The sequence below is a fragment of the Dendrobates tinctorius genome, unplaced genomic scaffold (assembly GCF_039654945.1).
Source record: "Dendrobates tinctorius isolate UK_male_01 unplaced genomic scaffold, ASM3965494v1 ptg000160l, whole genome shotgun sequence".
NCBI lineage: Eukaryota > Metazoa > Chordata > Amphibia > Anura > Dendrobatidae > Dendrobates > Dendrobates tinctorius.
Window position 1 is genome coordinate 25,133,551 of NW_027361827.1, and position 19,647 is coordinate 25,153,197.

The 19,647-nt window shown below is 42.8% G+C and overlaps 1 protein-coding gene across 4 annotated transcripts in view; it reads right to left on the reverse strand.

Annotated features, from left to right (window-relative positions):
• TMOD1 (tropomodulin 1) overlaps positions 1–14,806 on the reverse strand; it is a 186,101-nt gene extending 171,295 nt beyond the window's left edge. For 2 of the 4 annotated variants that reach the window (XM_073549736.1, XM_073549737.1), the window contains exon 1: positions 14,139–14,515. In XM_073549736.1, the coding sequence (XP_073405837.1) occupies positions 14,139–14,153 (15 nt within the window). In that variant the 5' untranslated portion in view covers positions 14,154–14,515. Of the gene's footprint in view, positions 1–14,138; positions 14,516–14,574 lie in introns of those variants that run through there. The other 2 variants (XM_073549738.1, XM_073549735.1) reach the window with 2 other exon arrangements.
• Positions 14,807–19,647: the final 4,841 nt, after the last annotated feature.

The following is a 19,647-nucleotide window of genomic DNA, read 5'->3' on the forward strand; positions in this document are numbered from 1 at the left end:
AGCTTGGATTGTGTGCCTCTCCACTCTTCCAACAGACTCTGGGACCTTGATTTCCAAATGAAATGCAAAATCTACTTTCATCTGAAAACAACACCTTGGACCACTGAACAACAGTCCAGTTCTTTTTCTCCTTGGCCCAGTTACGATGCTTCTGGCATTGCGTAATGGTCATGATTGGTTTGACACAAGGAATGTGACACTTGTAGCCCATGACCTGGATACGTCTGTGTGTGGTGGCTCTTGAAGCAACGACTCCAGCAGCAGTCCACTCCTTGTGAATCTCCCCCAAAATTTTGAATTGCGTTTTCTTAACAATCCTTTCAAAGCTGCGGTTATCCAGGTTGTTTGTGCACCTTTTCTACCACATTTTCCCTTCCACTCAACCTTCCATTATTATGCATGGATACAGCACTCTGCAAACAGCCAGCTCCTTTAGCAATGACCTTTCGTGGCTTACCTTCCTTGTGGAGTGTGTCAATGACTGCCTTCTGGACATCTGTCAAATAAGCAGTCTTCCCCATGATTGTAGATCCTACTGAAACAGACTAAGGGACCTTTTTAAACACTTAGGAAGCCTTTTCAGGTGTTTTTTGTTAATTATCCTAATTTACTGAGATAATGACTTTTGGGTTTTCATTGGCTGTTATGCCATAATCATCAACATTAACAGAAATAAACTCTTGAAATAAATCGCTCTGTAACGACTCTATATGAGTTTCACTTTTTGTATTGGCTACATTCTAATTTTGTGAGAAGCACCTGTATATGTAATTATAAAAGTGAACCTGAGCAGGATTGTGCTCAGTAAACTACAGATTCTTTCAGGTTGGCGCTGTTATACTGATCAAAATGATACCTAGGTTGATGTAATCCGTCTTGTGGTTTGTACTTTAATCTTTATTTTCAGTTTTGAGTTAATGAGATTCTCGTGCTCCAGGGTGACCTGTGGGGGGAGGTCTTCAAGTGATGCTCTGATTACATATTTTGGGCTTATGACAGTTCACTGATCCTTCAGTGACCTGCCCCCTATTTTACACCCTGAATATACTATTCTTTGAAAAAAGCAAAAACAAAACAATCAGCATGCAGGCACTGCCTGCGTTGTAGCACGATCCGATGTATAAATATGTATATAGTCATCTTATGTAGGCATTTTGTTTTGTTGGGAAAAAAACTTAACTTAATCAAAATGACGCCAAAATATGCCGCACCTGCGCAGTAGCATCTATCACTTTCCAATAGATGCTACCTCGCAGGTGCCGCCGGCGCCATCTTGATGGAGCCTCTTGATGTGCAGTAGCATCTATCGGAACGTAATAGTTGCTACTGCGCAGGCGTGGCCGCTGACACCATTTTGATTAAGATAATTTTTTTTTCAACAAAACAAAATGCCTACATAAAATGAAGATATGCATATTATATATTGGTTCATGCTACAGCACAGTCACCGGTGCCAAACAATAGCATAATAATCAGTATTTAAAATAGGTGGAAGGTCACTGAGGGATTAGTGACCCGTCATAAGCTATAAGGATGCATATCTGAGCAGAGCACCACATGAAGGCCCCCCACAGGCCGCTCTGAAGCACGAGAATCTCATTAACTGAAAACTGAAAATAAAGATTAAACAACCACAAAACTGATTTCATCAACCAAGGTGTCATTTTAATCAGAATAACGGCACCAACCTGACACTGTCTGTAGTTTACTGAGCACAATCCTGCTGACAGGTTCCTTTAATTACAGTTAACATTGTATCCTAAAGTTACATTATAACGTAAGTGGATTATAAATGGCTTTGTACCAACACCTATGCATGCACAGATCTACATTACAGCCTTCAGTCTATACGCAGATGTGTGCATAGAGCTAAGTGATGTTATATAATCATGCTGTCTGTTAAAACACCACTTTCTTATATGAATAAACCCTTTACAGTTAGTATGTAACAAATAATTGTAAATTTAAGCATTGGACACCAATTTCTCCCACTTGTTTCTTCAGTTTCATATGACTTTTAACCTTTACACTGATTCTCTGACTTTGTAATAGAAGCTGGAGCAAAGAAAGGTAAGCACATGCTTCCAAAAATACATGTCCAGATAACACATTTGATAACTTTAACCCTCCTAAAGCTTCATAAAGGTTGGAAGGGTGGAAATATACATTAACAATCCTGAAATGTGCATGTACATCACAGCAAAGTATTAATGATAACTACCAGATATAAAGCAATGGAACACCAATGTTATCGCTAGCCGACAGACAGTGCTGGTGAGTGAGGCTGCGTCAGCGGCACCTCTATGACTGAAAGCCGGAGGCTGCTGGGAGGAATAAAGCTAATTTCTTCACGACAGTGGGGCTCTCGTGCAGGCGCCAGGCAGCTTCAGAACCCCATATCTGCAGGTCAATAGCATTTTATATATGATATGTTCTCGTTAAGTCAGCTTGATCTTGCTTCTATTTCTGAAAACTCCAGCACAGAATCATAGAATGTTAGAGTTGGAAAAGACATGCAGGGCCGTCATGTCCAACCCCCTGCTCAATGCAGGATTCACTAAACCATCTCAGACAGATGTGAACCTCCTTGGCCATCGTGTCCAAGCCCCTGCTCAATGCAGAATTCACTAAAACATCTTAGACAAATGTCTGTCCAGCATCTGTTTTAAGACCTCCATTGAAGGAGAACTCACCACTTCTCGTGGCAGCCTGTTCCACTCATTGATCATCCTCATTATCAAAAAGTTTTTTCTAATATCTAATCTGTATCTTCTCCCTTTCAGTTTCACCCTATTGCTTCTAGTGTTTCTTTGTGCAAATGAGAATAATGATGATCCCTCTGTACTGTGACATCCCTTCAGATATTTGTAGACAGCTATTAAGTCTCCTTTTAGGCTAGTTTCACACTAGCGTTTATTCCACGCAGCGCACGGCGCCGCTAAGCCCCGCCCCCTGCCCGCCCCATCCGGTCATCGCCGCCTACTATCGCACATGGACGCTTGCGATCTGCGCACCCTATATTTAGCATTGGGTGCGCAGATCATGCGCTGGCCGTGCACTAGTAGGATTTTGGCGTGTGCTGTGCACTTTTGAAGGCGCGCCGAGCGCCGAAATGCAACATGCTGCGTTCGGCGCACACGGGCGCACCTTCAAAAGTGCGCAGCGCACGCCAAAATACTACTAGCGCACGGCCAGCGCACGATCTGCGCACCCAATGCTAAAGATAGGGTGCGCAGATCGCAAGCGTCCATGTGCGATAGTAGGTGGCGATGACCGGATGGGGCGGGCAGGGAGCCAGCAGGGGGCGAGGCTTAGCGGCGCCGTGCGCTGCGTGGAATAAACGCTAGTGTGAAACTAGCCTTAGCCTTCTTTTTCGCAAGCTAAACATTCCCAGATCCTTTAACAGTTCCTCGTAGGACATGATTTGCCGTCTGCTCACCATGCCAGTATGCTCATAAATTAACTGTTTATTTCATATCACATTTATTTTTTAGCAAAACAACAAAGCAAAAATGGTCCTAGAATGCCCTGCCAAAAATTTGAACCTAACAGGACAAGGACAACTCATAGACCTATGTTTTCAGGTAATTAATTTTGTAAAACATATCAATTCAATGAAAATGCCAACTTGTGCTTGGCATATGTGTAGCACTAGCTTATTTGCCACAATAATGGCATGGCTCTGTTGTGTGGGACGTGTGTTGGGCTGTCATGGAACACTGTGATTGGTTCATTTATGTTGGATCTATAAAAAAAGAAAAGTATAGGACGGGCCCAAATCAATTAAAAAAGAACAAAACAACAAAAACTATAGCCCTAAAATATACCGTAACATTTGATTATTTTAATTAAAACTCTCAAGGAAACTAAATATTACAGAAGTTGTGCATCCAAATATAAATTCACATCTCAGATCTTATGTGCCTGGTGTTGTTAACTGCGATATGAGAGAACTGTTTTGGGCTCTGATATTGGGGCACTATGGATGTATTTGTGTCTGATTCAACTTACTGTCTGTAGGGAAGACATATTTCCAAATTTGTATTCCAAGAAAAATAGGCTTTACACACATGACAAGTCCTACGTAAATTTTTCTGTTGTTTAAATCACATTTACAAATCATTTACCATAAAAATCGCCAAACCTAGGACCATGTGCACGGCTACATTTATGCCATGTATGATATCACATCTGAAGCACATTCATATATGATATTGCTCTGCTCTGTAAACATTCTTACATTATTTCAAGTCCTGCAAAAACTTTGAATAATTTCTTGGGGTGTTGACTATCCTTTTCACATTTGAAACAAATATACGTTAAAGAGGCTGTCCGATGAAAACAAGTTATCACCTATCCACAAGATAGGTGGGGATCCAACCACTGAGACACACTACAATTTGCAAAGTAGATCATATTTATTCCCAACAGGGGCACGTTTATGCCCATTGCAAAATAAAGTAATAGGCTGGTTACCTGACTGCCGCTCCATTCATACTTTATGGAGCTGCTGGAAAAAGCAGAGTGCTGTGCTCAGCAGCCCCATAAGGAATGACCTGGGCGGTGGCCAAACATGCGCACCGTCACTCCATTCTAACGGTGATATAAGATCCCCGTTCTGAGGATTGGTGTGGGTCTCAGTAGTTAGAACCCCACTGATCTATAAGTTAACAGCTATCCGATGGATAGGTGATAACTGGCTTTCCCTAGATCTTTAGATATAAAAAAGATGGACATGTCTCTGCCATTATAACTATATAAAAGCCTTGAGGTAATTTAATTATATGTCACAAAATAAATAAAAAATCTAATACTTTTAATGCGATTGTCAGTCTTCTGCCAAAAGCCTGCAGTTACTCATTGTGGCTTGACACTTCTGAATTCTCAAAGAGCATGCACTGCACAATGTCAGGATTCTTCAGTGTTGCTTGTGAGAGCGGGCGGTCTGGTGACTGCAAGTAAGTGATTTGCATACATGCAGTCATGTGCCGACTAGACATGCTCAGCCTAGCTCAATATAAGTTGATTGAGCAAGGCCGGTCACGTCTGGCCGGAATGTGGTCATAAATATGCAAATCATATACTTCTGGTCATGCGACCGTTTGCTCTTCTCGACAAGGTCAGAGTATCCTGGCGGAGTGCAGAGTGCAGTGTACACACTGTAAGAATTTTGAATTTTGCGGCTAGGCAGTGACTGCAGACTATCAACAGATGACCGGACAACCCCTTTAAAGAAGCACTCGCATCAAAGTTGTTATCCTCTTAATGTGTTACAGTCATCATATTATATAGCACTGTGTAGTTACAGTTGCTCAATTATAAAAGCAGTAAACTACGGTATATGATTTTGTTTAGCTTCTATGAGAATACATGTTACAATAAGCCCTATCTTAACATGTATTAGCCGTAGCAGAGAGTCAATAGGCTTAATTCTGCTCAATATTAAAGGGAATTTGTCAGCAGGTTTTTGCTACCTCATATGAGAGCAGAATGATATAGGCAATGAGCAGCTCAGTGCAACAATGTATCACTTACATAATCAGAGCTTTTAGATTTAGAATGAAGCAGAGCTGAGAAACCTAACCCCGCCCACACCAGGCTCTCCATGCACAATATCCAAAGACAGTGAGGTGCTTAGTTGCCAGAAAAGCAAAAAAGCAATGTTAATCTCTTAGTGATAAATCTCTCACAGTTAGTAAACTACAGCACCTTTGGCAAGTGACACATACCTGAAATCTATGTCTCAGCCTCTATCTACTGTTGTCTTCAGATTACATAGCAAAAACCTGCTCATAGATTGCCTTTAAGTTAAAAAATTAATAAAAAACAAAATGATAATAATGAGTATAATTACTAGGGTTATTTGGGACATTAGGACTTTTTGACTACAGAGCTAATAACTTAATGACAAGTAGCTCCTATCTAGTTGCCAGTTTTACCTTGAGACGATCTGCCATGAACTACTCCTGCCGGTGATTTTTCCCACTTCTGGTGATGTCGTGTTGACAGAGTAGCTTCTTCTCTTCTACTCGGTCGATGTGATGTCACTGATGATGGCATGCTGATTCACAGCCAACTACCCACTGCCTACCTGAGCTGGCTGTCAATCAGCATGACTTTGGCAGTGATGCCCCATTGACAGAGAAGACTGGAAGTGAAAGAGCTGCACTGCTGACATGAGATCAAATAAAACCAGAGAGATTGGTGCCTGAGGTGGAACACATCATCACAGGGAGGTAGTTAGCAAGTGCCTGCTGGTAAGTTCATATCTTCATAGCCAGAAAACCCAAAGTCCCAAATATCATCTTTAAGTTTGGCTAGTTGGCTCGTCCCTCCACAACAGTCAAAATTATCAACTTGAAATTTACCCTGTTACATTTGGTCGAATATTTAATTAGCTCACCCCCAATTTGATGGAAAGAACTGCTTTTTTTTTGGTGAGGCGTGTGATGTTAGGTGGTATTGATGATGTTGTAACTTGCAACTAGTTTCCCAGATTTGCGTCGGTCTGGAGCGCAGTCGACTCTTTGCGATAAGTTTTGTAAATAACTTGCAGCAGTAAATTGTTCTGAACACATTGTATATTATACTGCCAGTCTCTTTACAGTTGGTAATTCATCACTGCTCACGTTACATTTATAGAACTCAAACAGTGTGAGGTCTACTGTGTATGCATCACATAGTAGACACCGAGACTGCTATATAGACATCACATAGACCCCAAGACTGCTGTTTACATCACATAGGAGACACTAGAACTGCTATACATACACACTGTATAGAAGACACTGAGTCTACACTATACATCACATAGGAGGCACTGTGGCTGCTATATATACAACACATAGGAGACACTGAGACTGCTGTATACAGCACATAGGAAACATCGGGACTGCTATATGTACATCACAAAGGAGACCCAGAGACTGCAGTATTCATCACACAGGAGACACCGAGCGGGTTGGTGGTAGTGAGGTGGCTACGAATCCATGTAGCTAATGCTTGCTTTACAAAATAGGTGCGCTCAGGCACCATATATAATAAGACTGGAACACAGTACAACAAACGTGAAAAAATATTCTGCTGTAAAAAAAATTCCAACAATGAACAGCAAGTGCTAGTAAAAAGATGATAACAAAACAGGGTATTTAGTTGATACTTTTTTTGCAAAAAATGTATGCTAAACTGCTCCGCCAACGCCAAGGTATACCCCTCAGAGCAGTCCTATCCAATGCATTTAAAACGTGACCATGTGAACAGTACCTATATAACCAGGGTTCAGAGAGGTAATGTCTGATGTGGGCATGCTGTGTGAGACAGCTTTATATGTGCATTGCCCACATGGGAGGGGGGTGGAAACCTCCCAAAGACTTGCAAAAGCAAGAAACCAATGGAATAAAAACGAACGCATGGGCCATGCACATACAGTGAACAAGTCGGTAGACAGTGTTCACACCACCAAGATACTGGAACACAGATAAACACAGTACAACATGTAGGCCATGCACATATAAAGCTGTCTAAGGCTACTTTCACACTTGCGTTTTTTTTGCGCTGCGTGCGCAGTGCAAACGCGCAAAAAAAACACATAATGCGGTTTTATACGTTTTCTTGTTTTTTTGCGCATGCTTTTTTTGCGCAGATGTGCCCATGACCATGCGCACGTCAGCGCTCCCATAGACTATAATGTGTTTTGGGTGAATTTTGTGCGCATTGCGTGTGCATGCGTTTTTTTGAGACTGGTCGGACGCACAAAAAATGCAACAGGATGCATTTTGTGCGCTCAGGCACACACTACAAAAAAACGCATGTGCATACAAACACGTACAAAAGCATGACTATGGGCACCCATGTTAAGTATAGGAAAAAAAATGTATGCGCAAAAACGCAGCGCAAAAAAACGCAAGTGTGAAACCAGCCTCACACATCATGCTCACATCAGACATTACCTCTCTGAACCCTGCTCATATAGGTACTGTTCACATGGTCAGGTTTTAAATACATTGGATAGGACTGCTCTGAGGGGGTATACCTTGGCGTTGGTAGAGCGGCTTAGCGTATATTTTTTGCAAAAAACGTATCAACTAAATACCCTGTTTTGTTATCATCTTTTTACTAGCACTAGCTGTACATTGTTGGAATTTTTTTACACCAGAGTACTTTTTCACGTTTGTTGTACTGCGTTTCTCTGTGTTCCAGTCTCTTGGTGGTGTGAACACTGTCTTACCGACTTCTTCACTGTATGTGCATGGCCCATGCATTCGTTTTTATACTATATATAATAAGGCAAGCAATATAGGAGTATAGGCAGTGACAAAGTGACAAGCATTAATCACCTGTGATATACTCACCCTAAAACGAGTATTGGCAGAAAGTTAATCACAGCATCTATAGTATTGAAGAAACATATTGAAGGCAAGATTTTCCTAAATAAAAGCACATTCAACTCAAAAGGAGCATGAGAAAATTAGGGATTTCTTGTTTGTTGTACCAGGTGATATCCAGGCAGAGAAATTATACACCTGGAGGGGGATGGTAAGATCGAATAATGGGACTATACAATAAGTGTGTAGGAAGGTGGGTGGATTATCCCTATGAGTAGAGCTCTAACCAAAACAGCCCTAATCAAGAACTGGTCTAGTCTATCCTCTATACTCTATATGACTCGACGGTGGATGTCCCTACACTTCTGACCCTCGACCTACAAAAAAAAATTATATGAAATTTGTTCATTTAGGCCTCTAGGTGTAGTGGTTTGTAGTCTATATATCCATAAAGTTTCCCTCTGTAGGACCTTATTTCCCAGTCTTCTCCTCTTAAGGGGGGTCGTCATACATTCAATCCCCATGAAGTTCATTACTTCTATGTGTCCATGCTGCCTGGCTAAGGGTGTGTCTCTTTTACTAACAATATCCCGCAAATGTTCCCCTACCTGCCTTCTCAATGCTCTTTTCGCTTTTCCCACATATTCCATAAGGCACTGGCATGTGCCTTTGCAGATACAGTAACTCCTTTGGATCTACAATTGATGAAAGACCTAATCAGGAATGTTTCTCTCGTCACATTGCTCATGAAGCTTTTGCCTTGCGTTATCAACTTGCATGCCACACAGCCAATACATCTTTAGTTTCCTTTTGTGACAGTTTTTAGTAAATTTCTATCCTCCTGTGGTGTGTAGTGGCTGGGTACAAGCCTGTCCCTCAATGATCTACCCTTTTTATAGGTAATTTGTGGAAATGATTTAACCAAACCACCAATATTTTTGTCCATTTGAAGGACCGGGAAGTGTGCTCCTTAGACTGCATTTCTCTGTATGCTCTGGATGTAACCTTTTCTTCATACCCCATTGAGGTCCCTTGCCTGTTATTCAAAACTGGTGTTATTAGAGCAATTCCTCCATAATTTCATATATTGGCCCTTTGGGATTCTATTTTTTAGTGGGTGTAAGATAACGCTCACTGAATGGGTTGGGGAACACTTACTTGGCAGCGGGATGGCACACAGGAACGATTTTTCACTTAAACAGTCCATGCAGTTTATTTACACAGCATAAACCCGCATAAAGTATAGTCCATTTCCTTACATCAACGGAACATGTTGTGTTCCAATAGCAAATACACTTGCCTGCCTTTCCTACAACCCCCTTGTCCGAGCTTACTTTCCAGGAGCTCCGCTCCACATGCAGACTTCTTGTCAGTCCTGACTTCCAGGGAAAGTGCCTTACTGGGATCACTGACCCATACTATGACTTGCTTGACAAGCTCCAACCCGTCAGTTCCAGACCCTCAGGAGGACGGTAGTTTTCCCCAACTCGGATAGCCGTCACAGACTCTGCAGGCACATGTCCTCCTCCATGTGCTTTCCAGAAAGCCTGTCTTCTTCCAGGACCTTCCAGCACAGAGACCAAGTGACCAAACAACAGTCTCATTGTATCCCATGAGACACACCCATTGATGGGAGGTAGGTGGTTAGCTCGACCCACCCAGCTCTCCGGCTAACCTGCAAGCCCAGCCCTCATAAACTAAATAAGGCTTGTGGAACTACAGGTCCCAGAGAAACCTTCCAGGCTAACAGAGCAGAGGACCTCCGCCTCTCCGACACATACCGGCCATTCACAATAACGCTAGTCACTGTCTCACATGGGATGGAATGGTTGCTTTCCCATGTTAGAAGGGAATTTGTGTTTTTTTTGTATGTTTGCATAATTAGTTCTCCATTCTAATTCTTTTGAAATAGGATGTCTGGGAATGGTAACTTGTCTACGCCCACTTCATATGTGAAATGGAGATTCACCACATCATTCACAGCAGCATTTTAAGGAACTAACAGAAGCCTTTGCAGATCAGAAGACATCATGGTCGGAGGTCCAAAACTTGGAAAATTACATTAAGGCTAAGAAAAATGGATGAAAGGTTGCAATGCAGGATATTGCGGATCCTGGATAAGCAGTCCCAATCAAGTTTGAAAGAAATTGAAGCTGTCCTTCAGGCTCATCATGCATCATTGTCAGTGCGAACTATCTGTTGACATTTGAATGAAATGAAATGCTATGCCAGGGGAGGCTCAGGAGGACCCCACTGCTGACGCAGACATAAATAAGCTAAACTGCAGTTTGCCAACATGTACGTGAGTAAGCCATAATCCTTCTGGGAAAACTCTTGTGGACAGATGAGACCAAGATAGAGCTTTTTGGTAAAGCATATCTACTTTTTATAGAAAACTGAGCGTTGCCTACAAAGAAATAAAACAGTACCTAGTGAAATATCATGGACATTGAAAAATTTGTTGAGGTTGTTTTGCTACCTCTGGCACTGGGTGCCTTGACTGTGTTCAAGGCATCATGAAATCTGAAGATTACCAAAAGATTTTGGGTCACAATGTAGGGCTCAATGTCAGCTGAGTTTGCGTCTTAGATCATGGGTCTTCCAGCAGGACAATGACCCCAAACAGATTTCAAAAAGCCCCAGAAATTGATAGAAACAAAGCGCTGGAGAGTTTTGAAGTTGTCAGCAATGAGTCTTTATTTACATCCCATTGAACACATGTGGAGAGATCTTAAAACTGATTCAGGTCTCTCCTTCAAATATGAGAGACCTGAAGTGGTCCAAAATTCCAGTTGAGAGGTGTAAGAAGCTTGTTGATGGTTCTAGGAAGTGATTCCCGTTATTTATTCCAAAGTGTATGCAACCAAATATTAAGTTGAAAAAAAGGAAGAAGATTGTTCCATTTCTGATATGTGGCAAGAGTTTCAAACACTCAAAGGTGTGCTGGTGTTCTTTCTCAAAGCTAAGCTTTGAGAAAGAACACCTTCGAGTGTTTGAAACGCGTTACCACATAAGCCTGTGTGAACAGAATCTTGCCATGACCTTAAAACTTGAATATATCTTGGACTTATATCAGAACCTGGAACAATCTTCCTACCTTTTTTTCACATTGTTTGCACGTGAGACTACATGCTTCTGCACGCCACATGCCGCTGCAGGTGAGCTGGGTTTTCCATTTGTTTCCAAATATTAAGTTGAAGTTGACAACAATTATGGCCCATTTAGAGGTTTTGAATGAAACCATGTCCAATTTGCCTTTTTTTCCTCTCTTTCTTATGTTGTTTCAACATACATAAAGTAAATAAACATGTATATATCAAAACATATGTAATTACAATAATTTTTGGGGAGAAATACTTAGTTTTCTGGAACAATTTCAAGGGTGCCAACACTTTTGGACATGAATGTACATCACATAAGGGTCATTGGGCCTAGAGTGTATTCATCACATAGGATACACTGGGATATATACATCACATATGAGATGCTAAAGCTGCAGCATGTTCATCATAAGGGAGAAGCTGGGATTGCAGCATGTACATCACATGGGTGACGCTGGAGCACATACATTACATGGGAGATGGTGGGTTGCATTCTATACATTACATGGGAGATGCTGGGGCTGGAGACTATACGTCACATGGGAATTGCTGAATTTGCAGCCTATACATCACATGGGAGAAACCGTGGCTGCAGCCTATACATCTCTGATTTCTTCTTTAATAAAAATCTTCTTTGTTGGATGGTCTCTGAATAAATTGATCACAAAGTGTGCACCTTTAATGAGGGGACACCTAGCTAAACATATTTAATGGGTGATAAATGTAATGTAGGACTGGTTCTCCAAAGCATGATATAACTAGTCTCCACTCTAGTCAAGAAATGTGGATCCTGAAAAGGAGACTCCCTAACTAGTTCAGACAGTCAGTATGGGACACACTGGCGCCCCCTAATATTGAATGCAGCAGCAGGTACCTAAACAGACTGTGTGCTAAACTCTGTCACTATGTAAACAACAAATTATATAAAGAAGGATACCGCGCTGTCAAGTAAAAACTATACGAAAGCAAGAAGTCCGCAAAATCCACCGACAATGTGGATTCTTAAATAATTGCCAATAATAACTAGCTGTCTGAAAAGTGTATAGTGACTTATCCAGTGTATAAGTCGGTAGATATATTATAATCCAAAACTGATATATACATGTGCTGTTTAGTGCCCTCTATGGGGCTTACTGCTTACCCTTGCTGAGTGCTTGCCAGTTACCTGGCTGGGACCTGCTCTGTATACGCGGGAGATCCAAATATTAGCTGGTTGCTGGCCTTGCGATATGAGGTGATGCACAAGGTAAGGCAGGTGCGCAGATAAGCAGAGCCAGGGTGCTCTGGCCAGTATCAGGGTTCCTGATGAAGAGGAACGGAGTCCCTTGAAATGCGTCAAAGCTTTCTGACCCTCCAAACGTTCCGTAGCGGCAGTGACGTCACAAACCAAACACACGCAGTCGGCCATTTTTTCTTTCCTGCCTAGTAACCGGGGACGCTACCGGCTGGAGAGCCCCTGGCTCTGCTTTTCCGCGCACCTGCACCTGCTTCTGCCTTACCCTGTGCATCACCTCACATCACGAGGCCAGGAAGCAGCTAATTGGATCTTCCGCATCTACCGAGCGGGTTCCAGCCAGGTAACTGGCAAGCACTCAGCAAGGGTAAGCAGTAAGTTCCGTGGAGGGCATGAAACAGCACATGTATATATCAGTTTTGGATTATAATATATGCTGACGTATACACTGGACGGCTAGTATCCTCACTTTAAAATATATATAGTAGGAACGCTGTATGATTATAAGTCACTATACACTTTCCAGGCAGCTAGTTATTACTGGCAATTATTTAAGGATCCACATTGCTGGTGTATTTTGCGGACTTCTTCCTTTTTATAGTTTTTAGTTGACAACGCGGTATCCTTCTTTAAATAATTTGTAGTTCAGAAAATCATAGGGCATATGAGGTTGAAGAAATCTGTCCTGGTGACAATCTTTATGCATACAAATTGCATCTGTGATCGTCTGGGGTTACATTTAGGCTTCTGGATGGCACCAGACAGCATCTTACAAACAAGAATGGGAAAGAAAAGCAGTTTCTGCTCATTTCCCAACGGGAACGCGACTTATGACAATATCATGAAATGGTGTGCCGTTCTATCCAGCCTCTAATATGCCAACAAGCAATAAAGCACAGAGATTACGTGGGTGCCAGTAAATGCCGTGATATTAATGGAATACAGACATGCTAGCGTCAATAAGTATGACTAATAGTATTCAGCACAGTTAGTTCTGGAAGGTAACTCACAATCCACTGATGTATTCCTAAGTAGTAAATGGAGATGGACAGGACCGGCCAAGAAGGTTCCCACATCTGGAGAAGGCTCGTATATCTGGGATCCAGTAATAATGCTATAAGTAATATCATTCTTTATGTGGCTTCTCACAGAGCTGGAATTAGCCCAGATGAAGGAGACATTTTTTTCTGGATTTGTCTATTAGTAATCGTATTGCTGAACATTACGAATTGGAACTAAAGCGATTCCTCACTTACTGCAGCTGTATAGGTCATATTACCCTATGGCTAATTTCATGTAAAAATATAATATATATATCAGATTTTCATCCAGAAAAAAACGATTTTTCATCTATATTTCTAAATCAGCAGTGAAAGAAATGTACAAGACCAAAACAGCTTTGTACGTTAAGAAATGCAATCTATCCGTAAAAGTTGGACGCTTCACTGACAATTCGATTTGTTTCGCGCCCCAACAGACCTGAATGGCTTTCATCTGACACACGGAAGGGAATATTGCTGCGAGGACGCTTGATCCGTGTAAAAAGTCCTACTGAATAACGTCGGTCCGCGTGTCATCAGTTTTTTCCACGGACAGCACTCCCACTGTGGTGTGAATGGCGACTTTATGCTTCCTCTGCGTATGTGGCGCAGGAAGACAACTGTATGTACACAGAAAAGCCTAAAGGAATAATACAGGAGGACACAGAAGGTCTGCAGTAATAGGAGGATGACCTCAGGCTGGGCATTGTCTCCATCCCTATGGATCACTGGCTAGCGCTATTTATAGAGGGGAAGCCGAGCAGTCCCCCCTTTAGTGACAAACGAATATTTTGCCCAGATATGGTCCTGGCTCTGCACGGAGAAGGCATTATAGCCTACAACACACAACTTGTAGATGAAGAACTACTTCTTACCCAGTGGCAGTGGAGAGGGAGAGGGCAGTACTCGTCCTTGTCGGAGGCTTGTGAAGAGCTGCTGCCCTTGCGAGGTGCAGAGTGCAGAGCCGGCTTCTGAGCGCTGCCCCTCACGTGACGTCAGCGGCGGGCTCCGAGCGCTGCCTGTGTGTGGGCGGCTTCTCTCAGGTGAATATGGAGCTCCAGTGATAGAGGACGACACTCGTGTGGAGAGCTGAAAACATGGAGGCTGCGGCTCCTGAAGGACAACAGCTCACTTGTACTAAGTGCTTCACCTCACGTTTTACACAGGCTGTTTCCTGTCAGCTTTAGTTTTTTTAATTTTGCCTCATTTTCCCAGAGCCACAACTTTTCCCTTTTTATGAAAAAAGTCCACCTGTAGGACCAAACATAATCCATGTGCAATATTTACGTACATATACGTGATGCCAGCGGAAGCCGAGTGGCCCCTCTCTGATTATTATGCGGTCCATCTTGGTTTCGGTCACTTGTCCATTTTTAAAACTGAAAATAAAGTTGTGCGTGATGCACTTTTTGTTTTATTCCAAAAAAAAACCCGTGGTCATAACAGGAGCCAGACAGACCCCGTAATATTTGGTGGGGCCCATCTACTTCCTCTCACGCAGGGATGAACAATCTTTTCTGGTCTGATGGCCATATTGTCATATTGAATCACTCCCAAAAACTTCAATAAGACTTAAACAGAGCCTGTGAGATGATTCAGGCTGGCCAAACCATGGGGAGCAAAATTTGCAGCCTGGCTGCACCATTGCGGGCAGGTATATTTTTCTCTGAGACACTCCAAAGCCAAGGACCATAGCCACAGGTAAGAGTAGTCCAACACCACCCCTGGCCGGCTTCTCCCAATGCTGCAGAAGGTGATTGACTGGTCTCTCCTTCACAGGCCTGTCAATCACCTACAGCAGTCCTGGAAGAGGCACCTTGGGACGGAGCCAAACAAGATAAGACTCCAGCTATGGTCCCAGGCTGGATCTGCAAAGTATATTTTCCCTCAAATACCAGCGCATTTCAGAGAAAAGTATGGCTAGCTGCAGCCATACGGCCCGGCTGCAATTCATGCTCTGCCTGGTTTGAGCAAGATGAATCAACTGACAGGTTCCCTTTAAAGGAGTATTTACATCTAAGACGCTTCTGTCATATCAAAAGTATCTATTTATATAATTGCCTTGTAATGTTTTCATTTCCTGTTCTGTCCAGATGTCACCGTATGCCAGAATTCCAAGAGGAGGAAGTTCACCGACTGCCATTTTGGGACACCCAAGTGATGGGTGTCTCAATATGGAAACTGCTGATGGTACCAACCTATTGCGCAGTACCACCAGCGGAACACCGTCGCACCACACACACACACACACACTATACGCCGTACGCACCAAACACACACACACTCACGCTCTCACACACACTTACATTCACTCACGCTCACACAGCCTCTTGCACAGTACAACCAGCGGAACACTGTCGCACTGTGCCTGCAAGAATTCCGGCGGCAGATGCGCAACATGTCTACAGGCAGAGGAAGCCGGTCACATTAAAGGGGTTTTCCCACGAACGAAAGTTCATTTTAAAAATTGTCTGTGTCTGACTAAGGAGCATACCACATCTCCTGGACAGGGGAGGAAGCAAAAGACAATACTGACAATACTGACATTACAGCAGGGGATCACAGAGGATTCATTTTGTGAGGTAAAATATTTCAATGACTTTTTAAACAATATTTTACCTCATAAAATGTATCCTCTGCGATCTCCTACTGTAATGTCAGTATTGTCTTTTGCTTCCTCCCCTGCCCAAGAGCTGTGGCATGTTCTGTATGTAGTATGTGTGCCGACTGGAGGGGGTGGTCCCTTTTGGCCGTGAGACAGACTGACGACAGATACAGAAGCTTGTTCAACCAGGTCCAAACTTTATTGGGTGCCCTCTTGACATCCGTAGCAAGCACGACAGCTTCTCCTCCTAGGCCCGGGTACCCGTCACCTCCTCCTACTCCTGACGGCGATAACCCTCCGGTTTCTTTCGCCGTGGCTGCCGTTAGGCCCACGGCCACAGTGCTTCCCCGACTGAGTCTGCCGACTGCAATACTTACTGATCCTTCAGTGTCCAGCTGTCCGGTACCCCAGGCCTCCGCTAGTCAGTCCCCTTCTAGCTGTTATTGAGTCCTTTTCTCACTACTCACTGTCGACATCTTGTGGCCAAAACCCGGTACTACATCATCCTTTGCTAACTCCAGCTGTTATCCCACACATATATATTCAAATCAGAATAAAGTATAGTGCACATCATCTTTTACATTTTCTTTCCGCATCAGACAGGTCCTTAGGTCAGTCCACCCCCTACATGTACACGGTCAGACACAGATATGAAAGAGGACCCACAGGGGGAGACAGCTCAAATGAGAGAGCACATGAAGGAAGAAGACAGCACAGTGGTGGAGAGCACATGGGGTACACAGGTCAAAGAAGAGATGACATGATAGGAGAAGACAGCAGATGGGGGAGAGAGAAAGTGCACAGGGGTGAGAGACACAGAGCACAGGGGGAGACAGCTCAAACGGGACAGCACATGAGGGGAGAACACAGCACAGGAAGGAGAGAGACAGCAGACAAGGGGTATAGCACAAAGGGTAGACAGGTCAAAGAAGAGAGCACAGATGGGAGAAGTCAGCTCATGGGGAAAGAGAGTAGATAGGCAGGTGAGCACATGGGGGGAGAGATTCTCAATGCTGCAAAGCCTGCCCCCATCATGACATTACCGCCCTCCATCGGGGCTCATCTAGTATGCTATAAATGCCTGATATACAGTGTCATGTAAATGTTTGGACACCTCTGGTCAAAATTACTGTTATTGTGAACAGCAAGTTGAAGATGAAATGATCTTTAAAGGGACAAAAGTTAAAGCAATATATGGGACTCATTCTGTATGGAGCATTATATGGGGCCCATTCTGTATGAAACATTATATGGGCCCATTCTGTATGGAGCATTATATGAGGCCCATTCTGTATGGAGCATTATATGGAGCCTATTCTGTAAGGAACATTTTATGGTGCCCATTCTGTATGGAACATTATATATGGCATTTGGGGCAATTCTGTATTGATTAAAGCCCATTATTCTGTACAAAATATTAAATGGGATCCATTATGTTTGGAGTATTACATGGGGGACCATTTTTCTGTATGGAGCATTATATGGGGCCCATTATTCTGTAAGGAGCAGTAAATGTGGTCCATTATTCTGTATGGAACAATATATGGGGTCCATTAATCTGTATGGAGGATTATATGGGGTGGATTATTCTGTATGGAGCATTTTATGGGGCCCATTATTCTGTATGGAGTAATAAATTGGCTCCATTATTCTGTATGGAACATTACATGGGGTCCATTATTCTGTATGGAGTACTATACGAGGTCCATTATTATGTATAGAGAAGTATATGAGGCCCATTATTCTGTATAGAGCATTATATGGGGTCCATCATTTTGTATGAAGCAATTTATGAGGTCCATTATTCTGTATGGAGCATTATAAATGGTCCATTATACTGTATGGACAGCTATATGGGGCTCATTATTATGTATGGAGCAATATATGGGGCTCATTTCACTGTATGGAGCAATATATGGGATCCATTATACTATATAGAGCATTATGTGGTGCCCAGAATACTATATGCATCACTATGTGATGCCCATAATACTGTATGGAAGACTATGTGGTGCCCATAATATTGCATGGAGGACTATGTGGTACCCATAATACTGTATGGAAACTATACTGACTGCAGACTTTTGAATTGCCCCAGTGCATGCATTGTGCGTTGTGAGGATTCACTGGTTTCTGAGCTATTGTAGAATTTACAATAGATATCATTCATGTAAAGTAAAAAGTACTATACCTATATTTATCTGCTGTATCTGTGCTTCATGAATTGCGATATGGGTTAAAATGGTCCACTGAGACTCTTTTGTCCAGGGTTCACAAAAACCTGGAGCTGGCCCTGACAGTAATTTTGACCAGGGGTACCCAAACATTTACATGCCACTGTATAAGAGTCCAGAAAGTGGAAACTGTTGATCTGGAAAGACTTGGGGTTCACGTTTCAGCTTGTTAGCACTCCAGAGCAAAGAAGGCCATAGGCACATGTGGCTCTGCATTATAAACTCAACTGCCATAAAGGACAGTAGTCACCTACATTCAGGGTCGGACTGGGGTGCCTGGGGCCCACCAGGGGAATGGACTCTAGGGGCCCACCCTACAGCTATATGCAAATATCTGTCAGTCGTTTATCCTCATTATAGTGGAGCATCGGCTGTAAAACGCAGGCGACTCCTGCACATCTACTGTGCGCCTCCATAACTGGATGTATAATTACGTTAGTTTACATTAATGGGATTCTTTGGTTAAAACAAGTTATCACCAATAGAGTTGAGCGACTTTGGTCGGATCGCATTTCATGAAACAAAATTTGTTTCAGATGAAACTGGTCCGACTAGGGCAAAAAAAAGTTGGAGTTTCGTCATCCACTCAATGCCGACTTTTATTCCCTTTGACTTGCATTGGGGTCGGGTTTCGGACGAAACTCTGACTTTTTTTGCCCTAGTCAGACCAGTTTCATCTGAAACAAATTTTGTTTCATGAAACCCAATCCGACTAAAGTCGCTCAACTCTAATCACCAATCCATGGGTGGACTCAACAGGATAGGTGATTGCTTAGGTTCGACCATTAGAAACTGCATCGATTGAAAGAATGAGGAAGTTTTATCGTTGATAGAACACTTATCCTCATTTTAAAATGGAACGGCAAGTGGGATGTCTGACCGCAGCTCCATTCATTCTCTTTGGGGCTTCTAGAAAAAAACAAGTGCAGCCACTGAGGGAATGAATGGATCAGTGGTCAAGTCGGACATGCCACTCCAGTCTAATGGGGATGAAAAGTTCCACATTTTGCTGAATGCGTCCAAGTAGTCAGATCCCCCCAATCAATCCGTTATCGCTTATCCTGTAGAGAGGTGATTACTTTTTTTCACAGGAGTATTTAATCTCTAAT